Below are 13,678 nucleotides of genomic sequence, written 5' to 3'. Positions count from 1 at the left end.
AATTGGGGAAAAATGTTATCTAAATTCCTCATTGTGTAGTCCCGGGAATCTGGCGGAAAGGAAAATGAAGCCCTAAAATGGTTGTGATTCGCCCAAAGGCTCGGAGGTAGTAAGCGGCAGAGTTTAATTTGAACCTGGTCCTCTGCCCTCCTGTCTGGGCTAGTTCCACTACTGTGAGGCTACTTGATTGGCAGTATGGGCCCAGTGCCAAATTTAACTGATTGGATGACAGGGGGCCAGTAATTTCTTACCTTCATTGGCTGTTTCTTTCCTGATCTATAAAATAGGCCTATGAATGTAGTTGATTGGATGGATTAATATAGATTTGTGAATTTAACACACTGTGTTGACTCATTAATACAGATGTACAGGCATATTAATACAGATGTGTGGGATTAATCAAGCAGATGTGCAGGGTGCTTAATACCCTGTTCTCCACGACCTGGCCTTGAACCCCTCAGAAGAGTTAAAACTCAGACAAATGAAGAAGGAAACAAAGAGTTCCGGCCCTCCCCTTGGTTGAACAGGGACTATCCCAGATTGAGAAATCCCCCAGGCCCGCCCCTCCCAGGGGAGGGCTTGGGGGGCAGTCTCTGGGCCCCAGGATAAGAAGCCACCTCTGGGTATCTGCTCACTCCTTTCCCTCTCCCTCTCCCTCTTCTCCCCCAGCTGCTCCTGTCTGTCCTGCTCTCAGTTCCAGTCCAGAGCTATGGGACCCCTGGCTGTCCTGCTGGCTCTGAGCTGTGTGACCCTGGCTCAAGGGGATCCACTGTAAGTAGTGGGGAACCTTCCTCCCAACTTCCTTCCCTGGGGGCTCTAGATATGTGGAGATTTTGTGCATTGAGCTAGGGGGCCCTGGGAGCCTAGGATAAGTGTGGGATTGAGGAATGCTTCCATTAGGGGTTCTGGACTCGTTTGGAAGTATGGTGAAGCCTAAAGCCCCCTTCTCAGAACACATTGGATTATAATAACCAATTGTCTGGCAATATAGTTATTAAACTTTTAAAAAATAAGTTCATAGAATCCTGGTAAGAGCTCTTGGGCCTTAGAAGTTGGAAGACATGTAAGATTTGTGGGATTTGGGCAGCCACAGGGATATGATGAGTGAGTCTAGAATTTGGGAGGCAGTTGGAAGCTCCTAGAGACATCTGTGGGACGCAGATGTCCATGGAGTTTGGGGACATCCATAGAATGCAGATAATAGCTGTAGGAGTTGGGGACATACCTGTGGGATCCAGGGAGTATTTATTTGACTTGGATCAGAAAGAAAGAGATTTGGGTTTTATTTATGGGCAAGTTCAGGTGCCAGATAAGAAATTTAGATATTGCTGGGTAGGGTATACAGATAAAATTACATTTTGATGTGGATAGCTCTGGGGAAAAGGGGCTGAGAGGATGGCATCAGATTGTATGGTGATCCCAAAGATAAAGCCGAGCATTATCAAGAATGTGGATCTTGTATAGAAGAATTGCACATGTTTAACACATATTTGAGGAGGAGGTGGGGGGGAAGGGAGGGAGAAAATTTAGAACGCAAGGTTTTGTAAGGGAGATGTATATATTTTGAAAATATAAAGCTTTAAGAAAAAAAAAAGAATATAGATCTTACAGCCTAGCACTACTGAGGTCTTCCTCCAGGAACTTTCAGTTATTGCCTTCTTCAGCCCCTTATGCTGGGACTATCTCAACCCTGACAGGTAGGGATTCAGTGGGCACTGGCTGTCAGGGCTAACAATGACTTCTTTCCCTTATCCAACTCCCTGTCAGCTACATCCTGCTTACTCCCAATCTTATGAGAGTGGAAACTGAGGAGCAGCTGGTCCTGGAGGCTCATGGGGCAGCAGGTGACTTACCTGTTGAGGTCACCATCCATGACTTCCCCCAGAAGAAGCAAGTCCTTTATTCAGAGAAAATCACACTGAACAATGCCAATAATTACCTGAGCACCATCACAGTTAAGGTGGGTATCAGGCTCCCTACGAGCAATCTCCAGTCTTCTCTGACTGTCCCAGACATGACCCACTATCAGAATGCTACAATCTCAAACTCAGAAGGGGTCTTACAGATCATCCAGTCAAGCCCCTCCTTACAGGGGCAGCTAGGCGGTCCAGTGGCAGAGTACTGGACTTGCAGTCAGGAAGACCTGAATTTGGTCAGATACTTCCTAGCTGTGTGATCCTGAGCAAGGCATTTAATCTGTGAAATGTAGATAATAATATTGTTACTCCTAATAATAATAATATTACTCATTTAATCTGTAAAATGTAGGTCATAATAATATTACTTCCCATGTAATCTGTAAAATGTAGATAATAATATTATTACTCCTAATAATAATAACGTTACTCCTCACTTAATCTGTAAAATGTAGGTAATAATATTATTACTCCTCATGTAATCTGTAAAATGTATATAATGATATTATTACTCCTAATAATAATAATATTACTCCTCACTTAATCTGTAAAATATAGGTAATAATAATATTACTCCTCATGTAATCTGTAAAATGTAGGTAATAATATTATTACTCCTCATGCAATCTGTAAAATGTAGGTAATAATATTATTACTCCTAATAATAATAACGTTACTCCTCTTGCAGTTGTTGTGAGTTCCAATGAGGTAACAAATAAGAGGTTTTGCAAACCTTTAAATGCAATACTAAGCAATTTACAGACCAAGAAACTGAGGTCAAAAGAATGGTTTGCCCAAGTGCATACAGGTATCAAGGGGGCAGAGGTGAAACTTTTGGTATTTAGTTCAGCGACTATTTCTGCTACATCGTTCTCTCTTCCTAGGATTTCCAGTGCCTTCCAGTCCCATTCAGAATGCCTTTAAACTATATATACCAGATTGCAGAGAGCACAAAATTAAGAGGGGAAGTTAACAAGCTAAGAGGGGAAGATCTCTTGGCAGGCTAGATTATTAGACCAAGTCCAATAAAAAGAAAGCCCATTATTTATTTATTTATTTATTTATTTATTATTTATGTGATTATATTATATGTATTATTTATATTTATTTATTAACATTTAATAATTTATTAATAAATGTGAAGTCTTGCGTTTGAGTTTAAAAAAAAATATATACAAATCAGGTCAGCCTGAAAGAGGCTGGTTAGACAGCAGTTCCTCTCAAAAATAAATAAATAAATAAATAAATAGATATTTTGTAGAATCCCAAAAGCTCCCCACTCTACCTGAACCAGAGTCCCTTCTCTCCCCTAGCTGACAAATGGTTGTTCACTTCGTGCTTTCCCGAGGATCTCCAATAAGGGGGAAGCCCATTTTCCTTTGGGACAGCTTTCAATATTATCATGTTTTTCCTTAAGTCGAGTTTAAATTTGTTTCTTTGTAACTTCCCATTGACTTTCTGGGACTCAGATGAACAAATCTGAACCTCCTTAACATCTCATCCCTTCAAATAATTGAAAATGACCACCACAATCCCCTTAAATTTTCATCTTCTTAAGACTCTCCAGTTCCTTCAAACAAGCCTAATGTGATATGCATGGTCTTAAAGCTTTTTCAGGGCAGCTAGGTGGTTTAGGGCAGGGCTTCTTAATTTTTTTCACCCAGGAAATTTTTACATAATTGAGGTATACAATTATATAAAATAGGTATAAAACCCAAAATTTACTAATAATAAACTATAATATCATGACCTCACATTCAGTTATACAAACCCATATGGGGTCGGCATCCACAGTTTAAGAAGTTCAGGAGATAAAGTTCCAGGCCTGGAATACAGAAGACATCTTCCCGAGTTCAAATCCAGCCTCGGACACTTAACCAGCTTTATTTAGATTTTTTTATTTTATTTATTTATTTTTTTTAGCTAGGTGCCATTTTTTGCCTCAATTTCTACCCAGCCTTCTACATAGCCTTAATCAGTCAACCTGAGACCTGTGAAAGACCTTAGGTTAAACAGGCCAAGGTCTCCCATTGCATCCAGGACCATCTCTTGTCTTCCTGACACATCTTGCTACTAGACCAGATGGCTCTGAAAGGGAAAGGACGGCAGGTGACCTCACTTAAATCCAATTAATTTGCATGTCGTGGTATCACCTTCCTGAGGTCACGGTCCTCTTTGAGAATGAAGGACAAAAACAACCTTTGTTTGCCCTAAACCAGCTCCTTCACTCAAAGAGTCAGAAATGACTAAACAGTAAAAAGCTTTTTCATGATCTCTTTTGCCTTCTTCTGAATGTTCTCCAGTTTATTAAAGTCTTTCCTAAAATGTGGCAATAAGGACTGAATATAATACTCCACATGTGGCCTCTGACCAGGGCAGAGGAGAGCAGGGCAAACCCCAACCTGGTCTTGGTCATTAAGCTTATCAGTGCAGCCAAAGATTGGTTTTCTAGCTGCCATAATCACTCTATTTACTCAGACTTAATTTGCTATCCCCTGGATTTTTCCAGGCAAACTCAGTTACCCTGTCTTGTATTTCTACAGTTGATTTTTTTGGTCCCAAGTGTAAAATTACATTTGAATTATATTGGTTTAGAAGGGTGATTTCTTCAGAGTGAGGAACTAAGGTGAGGAAATTTCCTCCATTGCCTTTTTTTCTTCTATTCCTTTGTAAATGAAGAGTTTTAGAGTTGCCTAGAAGTACGAAGAGGTTAAAGATCTTGGAGAGTTATGCTGGTAAATGTTTAACCATTTCCCCAAACCTAAGTAGGACACATTTTAAAGTTTAATCTGAATTATTAATATGTTCTCCATCACTTTCTTAAGTTTTGTAACAAGAGTCATATCTGACTCTCTGTGACCTCATTTGGGGTTTTCTTGGCAAGGAACTGGAGTGGTTGACCATTTCCTTCCCCAGTTCATTTTATAGATGAGGAAACTGAGGCAAATAGGGTTAAGTGACTTGCCCAGAGTCACACAGCTAGAAAGTATCTGAGCCCGATGATGAGTTTTCCTAACCTCAGGCCCAGCACTCTTCTGCTACACCAGTTAGCTGCCCCCACTTCTTATGTCTTGACAACCAAAAACCAATGAACCGAGCCCTGGAACCCAAGTTATCACTATTCAGAGCTGCCCTCGGGATACCCCTGAATTTGTTCAGGGTCACATAGTTAATATGTGTCAGAGGTAGAATTTGAATCCAGATCTTCCTGGCCAGCTTTTTCTCTGCTCTCTACAACATGACACCTATCTAAAACTACATTTATTCCTATTAGATTTCATCTGATTAAAGTCAGCCCAATGTTTGTGCCAGTCAAGATTTTTTTGATTTTTGGCTTTGTCATTCAGAGTCAATATTTGGAGAGTGTCCAGAGCAAGGCATTCAGGATGTTGAAGAGCCTGATAATTCCTTTGAAGAAATTGGAGACATTTTTAGCCCAGAGAAGAAAAGACATAATTCAAATGTTCGAAGGGCTTATCTAGAAGATGGCCTAAGCTTTTTCAGTTTGCTCTCAAGGGACATATAGGACTTTCACCTGTTTGAGCCTCTGTTTCCCTATCTGTAAAATGACCTGATGACTTCAAGGTCTCTTCCATCTCTAGACTTCTGGTCTTGTGTTTAATAATGTTTCTTCTATCTATATTACAAAAAGATTTTGCCAGGAAAAATGCTCTGTAAATTCAGTTCAGTTCAATGGTCTCACTCTGCTGTAAAATTTAAAATCCTATGGAAAAAAGCCATAATTATAATTATATTAATGATTAATAATTAATTACACTCATTAATAACCATCCTGTCCATAATAATTTATATGTGACCTAATAGCGTCCTACAACTTGAACCTCTCCCCAGTAGACTCTCTATGCAGAGATGAACCTGCTCCTTTCCCTCCCCTCAACCAAGTAGAGCCTGAGACCATGAACTCGGGAGATTTCAGGAAAGCTCTGTGGACTGGGGGGCCTTTCTAGGTCAAGAAGAGAGCCTCATATCATCGGGGAGGACTTCATGGAGGAGGAAGAACTGGAGCTGAGCTCAGACAACCTCCTGGGAATGAGACTAGGGAGGGCGAAGAGTATGTTGGCAGGTGGCTGGGTCACTGAGCTACTGCCCCACCTCCATCCTTTCCAGATCCCAGCCCAGAACTTTCAGAACAACAAGGGCCAGTTCCCCAAAGGCCACCAGTTTGTCAATATCGTGGCCAAGTTTAACAACGAGAAAGTAGAGAAGGTGGTGATGGTGACTTTCCACAGCGGCTACCTGTTCATCCAGACGGACAAAACCATCTACACACCTGGCTCCACAGGTATGCCCCAGCCCAGTTAGGCTCCAAGGAAAAGGTTAGCCCCTTTAGGCCCCCTTGGCTTTGCAGCAGTGCTGAGCAGGGGCTCCCAAGCAGGGCTCCCCCTCCTCCGTGGGTGCACCAGGGTGGACAGCAGCCCTCAGGAGCCCCTCTCCCCTTCCCCTTTCCAGTTCTGTACCGGATCTTCACTGTGGGCCACAAGCTTCAGCCTCTGGCCAAAACTCTGACTGTCAGCATCCAGGTAATGGGGCCCAAGACTCACACACACACACACACACACACACACACACACACACACACACACACACTGGCACATGCACAGAAACACAGTCCTAGCGCACATAGCCATGGACCTGTGCACATATATAGAAATATACATCCATATTCTCAGACACCCCCTCCCATATGCACACACAGACACAGACAATGAATGGACAGTCACACACACAGACTCATGGACACATGTATTGGTGGAGAGGGGGCCTGGAGCTTGGAGCTGAAGGAACCCCCTCTTAGCCCAAGCTCTTGCCCACAGACTCCTGATGATGTCATTATCAAGAAGGACCCACTGTCCTCTCAGAACAAGAATGGTATACTGAGCCAGTCCTGGAACATTCCTGAGCTTGTCACGTAGGTAGCCTGGTCCAAGACCTGCAGGCAGGGAGGGTATGATGTGTGCTCTCCCAGCCTTTATCCTTGCTTCAGTTAATCTGTGTGTGTGTGCATGTGTGTATGTGTCTGTGTGTCTGTGTATGTAGTGTGTGTATATCTGTCTGTCTGTGTCTATGTATGTAATGTGTGTGTGTGTGTGTGTGTGTGTGTGTTTGTGTGTCTATGCTGCTTGATGGACAGACCCCTGAGGGAAGCTTTTAGGGGTTCAACTTTTCTCCTGGTCATCCACTCTGGGCTGATTCAGGTCTATTCCATGTCCAACTAACCTGCAGAAGGAGGGAATAAAAACAAAATCTAGGACACAGACTTGGGGCCTCTGCTTCTGACTTGCTTTGTGGCTTTGGAGAAGATCCTGGATCTCTCTCGGGCTCTGTTTCTTCATATTAAAATGAAAGAATTCAGGCTAGCTTTCTGAGGTCCTCTCCAGACCTGCTTGGTTATGACCCTGGGATCATCTTCTCACAGGGAGTGCCCCCCAGGACAGACCATTCCCATCCCTACCCCCTCGGGGCTGCTCTCAGTCTTGTCTCTGTCTCCTTCCCCTTTCCAGCCTGGGCCAGTGGAAAATCATTGCCTCTTATGACGACTCCCCCCATAAAACCTTCTCCGCTGAATTTGAAGTAAAGGAGTATGGTAAGAGGGTAGGGGGTGTTTAATATGGAAAGGGCTATAATTTCCCCCAATACCCCTCTTTTCCAGTATCCCCCAAGAAAGTTGCTCAGATCTTCTGAATGTTCTGCTAATTTTAACCCCCAGTATTCCTATCAGATTTAGAGCTCAAAGAATGCCTTCCCAGTCCTCAAACCAGACTTCCTAAAGTATCCCCTTCATTTTCTTTTTCCTTGGGTCCCTCTGAATGACCTTCCCCCACTCTTACCCCACCCTCACCATGTTCACCCCCTCCAAGATTCTCCTTCAGGATTCCACTCTCTTCTCATTGTCTTAACCCCGTCACGGACCTCTCAGAAGGTCTCCCCTCAGTGTCTTTTACTCAGGGACCTCTGAATAGCACCTGGTTGTCCATCCCCATGACTCCTAAGAATTTCCCCTATTCTCCTATATCTCAGACTTGGCTCTCTTAAAAATGAATAAGCATTTATTAAGCACCTACTAAGTGTCAAGCACTGAACTAATCTTTGGGGAGATAAACAGAAAAATTAGTCAATCCCTACGCTCAGGAAGCTCACAGTCTAATGCGGGAACCAGGAGACACAAATACATGGAGGATAAACACATACCGAGCCAGGTAGAAAAGGCCCCAGTCTCTGGGGTACAGTAGCAGAACGTCTTCCAGGGTTCTTCCTTCCATGCTCAGCCCTCTTAGAGAATCACCCAGTATTTCTCCCAGATACAGACCACTCAGAATATCTCCCTAGATTTCTCTACACAGACTGTGACTTCTGAGAATGTCCCCCATAATCTTACCACTTAGACCCAGTTACTTCAGAATGTCTTTTTCTAAAGATCTACAGCCCTGTGCTCCCTTACACCCAGAGCTCTCAGAATCAGACCCAGAACCTCCAGAATGGCCCCAGTGTCTCCCCCCACACCCAGAACCCTCAGAATAACTCCCCACCTGGACCCAGAAAACTCAAAAACAGTTTTCTCATTCCTGTCCAGTGCTGCCAAGCTTTGAGGTAAAGCTTTACCCAGAGGAAAAATTCTTCTACATCGACAATCATGACGGTCTGAGCGTCTCCATCACAGCCAGGTAGGGGCTTATGTAGGATTTGGGGATTGAAGGAAAGGAGTAATGATTCATGTCAAGGAAAGATTTGAGGGAAGAGGGATGTGACTGGTCAGGCGAGGGGAAGGACTGAGTGCTCAGCGTGTAGCTGCAGAATTCAATCTGACAGATATTGATTAAGCCCTTACTTTGTACAAGATTACCCCCTGAAGAAAATCAGTGTTCTTTGGTGGGCATATGACATGTGGACAGATAATTATAATTCAAGTTCTAGAAAAGGGAGTTTGGGAAGAGATGGAGAAGGGAGCTTCATGGAAGAGGAAGTACTTGAGATGAGCCTTGAAGGACAGGAAATCTCTCAGCTGTGGAGATGCAAGACAAGATTGGGAGGAAGGCCTGTCTAGTTTGTCTGGAGCATAGTTTGAGGTAAAGTTGGAAAGACTGGTTGGAGCCAGGCTCTGGAATAGCCTTGAGTGACAGTGTATCTACCCTGTAGTAGGGAATATTAGAGGATGGGAATGTCTTGGTCATGGCAGTGCATTAAGAAGATAACCCATATGATAAGAAGGAAGAAAAGGGGAGCAACTTAAGGTGGGCAGTGGAGGAGAAAGAAGGAGTGGGACAGGAGATTGGCTGTAAGAATGAAAATGCTTGACAATTGACTGGCTACGGTGGATGAGGAAGGGGGAACAGCCAAAGGGGACTTCCAAGGTTCTAGCTTAGGTAAACTACCACCCACAGACATAAGGAAGGTGAGTAAAGGAACTGGTTTAGGGAAAGATGATGAATTTAGTTTGAGACATACTGAGTTTGAGGTCAGAAGGACGGCCTGGTAGAGATTTCTTGCAAGCATTTGGTAACATGGAACCAGAGCTTAGAGAAGAAAGGTGAGAAATGGAGATATTGATTTGGGAATATGAACCTTCATAAGGAAGAAAAGAGCTCCTAGGACAGAGCACTGTGCTGGGGAATAATTGTGTTAGATAGGCAAGAGAAGGATTGAAGAGACAATGAAACAGACAAGATAGCACTGGTCAGAGAGGTGGGAGGAGGACCATGGGAATGCTAAGTTATGGAAAAAGGGTTCAGGGTAATCCTGGTTTGTCAGAGGTCAGCCACCAGATATCAGGTAGTACCTTCTGAGTCCAAGGAGGATGGGGAATCCCAGAGGAAGATCAGTCCTTCTTAGAAGCAGTGGGAAGGATGAAGGGATCCAATTACTTCCCCTCTCCCTGCACAGGTTCCTGTATGGAAAGATGGTGGATGGCATTGCTTTTGCCATCTTTGGAGTCCTGGATGAAGGAAATAAGCGTAGCATTCCCGAATCCCTCACCAGAGTTGTGGTATGTGACCTGCCCAACCCAGACCCCCGGCCCTTTAACCTCATCCCTTCTCACACCTTGAGTCCCAGTTCCATCACTGAGCTTGGATTTCTTTGACTGAGCTCCCATCTCCTCACTAGTCACTCAGAGTTGGGATCCCACTCACAGTGTCTCCTCACAGAGTCAGCCTTCCTCCAGGTGGTCTTCTGTGAGCCTCTCTCCTTCTCACCATGCCCCCTTTCCCTTCCTGGTACCCACGTCTGCCCCATTGGGATGAGTTTCTCTGCTCTTCATGAAACCTGAGCATTTCTCACTGGGCTATACCACACACAGATTGAGGATGGCAATGGAGAGGTCACTCTGTCCCGGGATGTTCTGCTCAAACAGTTCCCAGACCAAAACCTGGTGGGAAAGTCTTTATATGTGTCGGTCACAGTTTTACTAGAGACTGGTGAGTGATGGGGGAGATTCTGTGTATGTGTGTATGTGTGTGTGTGTGTGTGTGTGTGTGTGTGTGTGTGTGTGTGTGTGTGCATGCAGAAGTGTGGATCCTGCATCCTCTCCTCTCCTCCTGTTCTCATCTCTCTTTCTCTCTGCAGGGAGTGACATGGTTGAGGCTGAATTCAGTGGGATCCCGATCGTGACATCTCCTTATCAAATCCACTTCACCAAGACTCCCAAGTACTTTAAGCCAGCTATGCCTTTTGATCTAACGGTGAGAACCCTAGATGGCCCAGGCCCGCCTTTTTTCATTTCCCTCCTAAGGCCACTTGTCCCAGGCTGATGGTGGAGGTGAGGGGTGGAATCCCAGGTTGTCACTCCCTTCTACTACAATTAGTCAGGGCCACTTTCTGTGACCTAGAGGAGGGACTAGCTGATGAGGAATGATTCCCCGGAGGTCATTCACATATATTTTCTGTTCTGTGATTTTTGTAGGTTTTTGTGACTAATCCTGATGGATCCCCGGCCCCTCATATTCCGGTGATGGCTCCAGACTTCCAGGTTCAGTCTTTGACTCAAGGAGATGGTCTGGCCAAGTTGAGAATCAACACACCCAATAATGTTGGTCCTTTGAATGTCAGAGTAAGTAATGTTGGGAACCCACAGAGTGTTGGGGTTCTGTCATTCGGGTAATTTGGATCTCCGACATAGTCACAAATCTGTTGTTTAAGTAGTTGATGTTTTGGCTTTTGCCTGAATGATAGGTTTCTGTTACTTGTCTCATTGGGGTTGTGCTCACATAGAACCAATGTTTATGGTTTGAAGAAAGTAGGGATTTCTCTATATTTTTTTCAAATGTTTTATGGATATCTTTGGTTTTTACATCTCCTTCTTTGCCACTGCATCCTGCTCCCCCTTCCCTCTCAAAGAGCTAGCTCTCATTAAAAAAAAAAAGAAAGAAAAAGAAAAAAGAAAAAGAAAAGGGAAATTATCAGCAAAACTAATCAATGTAGTTTTTGTTTTGTTTTAAGTCTGATGTTATATGCAGTGTTTTGCCCCGCTAGTTGCTCACTCTTGCAAAGAAACAGAGAGAAGTGTCTTGTTCTATCTCTCCAGGGCCAAGTTGATTGTTAGAATTTCACAGCATTCATTTTCAGATGTTTTACTGTTGTATCTATTGGTTGTTATGGTTAAAAATTGTAGATTTTTTCTGATTCTGCTTATTTTACTTTGTATCAGATAATGTCTTACCAAGTTTCTCTCTATATATTTATTGTATTCATCCTTTCTTGCAGCCCAGTAGCATTCTATTACATTCATGTATCATAATTCATTTAGCTATTTCTTAATAAACATTGAAATCCACTTTGCTACTTTGAAAAATGTGGCTGTAAATACTTTGGTGTCTTTTAGTCTTTCTTGTTATCATTGACTTCCTTAGTGTATAATCCTAGCCGTGGGATCTTGAATCAAAGGATATGAATATTTTAGCCACTCTGTATACTTTTCCAGAATGATGAATGCATTGGTATGTCCATCTTTCCATAACTCTTTTAATATTGACTATTTCTATTTGACTATTTAGTCAAATTTCTACCGACTATTTTGGGGTAACACTTTGCTTAGTGAGAGGTGAAAAATGCAAGGTCTTTTGATTTTCATTTCTTTTTTTTTTGTGATTTTGTGATTTTTGTGATTTTGGACATTCTTAGTTGCTAGTAATTTGCAAGTAAGGACAATGAACTCTGCTCTTATTCTTTGATAATTTCACTTTGGGGGGATAATTTTCATTCTGATATATTTCTGTTAGTTGTCTATATAGGTTTTCAAAACAGACCTACCTATTTTATAGATTGGGAAACCCAAACTATTATAACTATAACCTGCTAATATGTTTTAGTGGAAGTAAGAAATAATGCAATTCATAGGCTTTTCTCTCCCTCCTTTCCTCTCTCCCCCCACTCCCATGGTACTGAGTTTTCCAGAGATAGCAAAAGCTGATTCCTCTTTTCACCACTCTCTCCCGGTCTCTTTCTCTCTCTTCATCTTTCTTTCCACCTCTCTTCTTCATTCTCTTTTTCCTCCTTTCTCCCTCCATGTTTTCCTGCTTTCTGTCTCTCTCTCCTCTTTCTGTCTCTCTCCATGCCTCTGTATATCTCCTTTCTCTCTTTTTCTCCTGTCTTTTTCTTTCTCCTCCCTCTCCTTCTGTCTATTCTTCCCTCTCTTTTTTACTTTCTCCCTCTCCCTTGTGTCTTTTTCTCTATCTCTCTCTGTCTTTGTATATGTCTCTTCCACATAGACTTTTCTGTTTCCTTGTTAATTCAAAGTACCCTTACACCTAAGCCCTTTTTTGGGGCTTATCCTAAGTCTGGACAAGTCTTCTGGGACTTTCCTGGACGATACTGACCAGAAATCATCTTCTCCATTCTCCTGGCTAAAAGTGATCTGATCCAGAGAAAATTCATGTGCACATGCAAAGCAAATGTTGGCTATGGGCTCAGGCTTTACTTCCTTCCTTCCTATCTCCAGGTGAGGACAGACAAGGAAGGCCTCCCAGTGGATCGCCAGGCATCCCAGCAGATGGTCGCTCAGCCCTATCAAACGATAGCTGGCTCCAAAAATTACCTGCACCTGTCTGTGCCCTCAGTAGAACTCAAGGTCGGCGATAACCTGAACATCAACTTTCACCTGCGAACAGATGGACCTAACGTGAACCAGCAAATCGGTTACTTCACCTATGTGGTACATGCCCATTGCAATTCCTGACCCCTCTTCTTCCCCCTCTTCCCACCGCCCAGGTCCCCCTTGCTCTGATTCAGCCTAAGTCCTTGGTCTCAATGGAGGAGTGATGAAGTGAGGGACCCACAGCGATGGTCAAAGATGGAGTCTATTTATTTCAAGTCCTCTTAGCCCCAAATGCCTTAGTAGGATTACATCATTACAGCATACTGAGCATGTGCTAACTATAGTACCATTACATCACCACAGCCCCAATGCTAGCTATAAGCACCCTGCTGTTGATATGTAAAGGCCTCTTACTGTAAGCATCCCTTGCTTCAAGTAGAACATAGGTGGTCATACTCCCTGATTTCTCTGAGATGCCCCAAGGGGAGATGGGGAGCCAAATTGTCAGCAAGTTCCCTCTGGGCTGAAGGGTCTTCTACCTTACCCAGAGCTCCCCCACTATCTGTGGCCCTCTACAGTTGATAGGAGGCTAAGCCTGAAGTTAGAAAGGCCTGGGTTCAAATGCCAGCTCTTAGACTTAATTGCTTTGCAAACTTTGAATCACTGTGTAAATTATTTGTTTGTTTATTTATCATTATCTCCCCATTCATCTTCC

General features: G+C 43.3%; 1 protein-coding gene across 1 annotated transcript in view; it reads left to right on the top strand.

The window, feature by feature from the left end:
* Positions 1-616: 616 nt before the first annotated feature.
* Positions 617-13,678, top strand: part of C3 (complement C3) — a gene marked incomplete in the record, with an annotated part of 34,396 nt that continues 21,334 nt past the window's right edge. Inside the window, 12 exon segments of the mRNA XM_074309838.1 lie at positions 617-771; positions 1,768-1,960; positions 6,045-6,219; positions 6,387-6,457; positions 6,752-6,846; positions 7,439-7,521; positions 8,509-8,599; positions 9,816-9,918; positions 10,231-10,348; positions 10,497-10,612; positions 10,834-10,980; positions 12,868-13,080. Of these exon segments, the coding sequence (XP_074165939.1) occupies positions 710-771; positions 1,768-1,960; positions 6,045-6,219; positions 6,387-6,457; positions 6,752-6,846; positions 7,439-7,521; positions 8,509-8,599; positions 9,816-9,918; positions 10,231-10,348; positions 10,497-10,612; positions 10,834-10,980; positions 12,868-13,080 (1,467 nt within the window).

This window comes from Sminthopsis crassicaudata, chromosome 1 (genome assembly GCF_048593235.1).
Source record: "Sminthopsis crassicaudata isolate SCR6 chromosome 1, ASM4859323v1, whole genome shotgun sequence".
Taxonomy (NCBI): domain Eukaryota; kingdom Metazoa; phylum Chordata; class Mammalia; order Dasyuromorphia; family Dasyuridae; genus Sminthopsis; species Sminthopsis crassicaudata.
The sequence above is the reverse complement of the archived record's forward strand: the minus strand, read 5'-3'. Positions and strand labels throughout refer to the sequence as shown.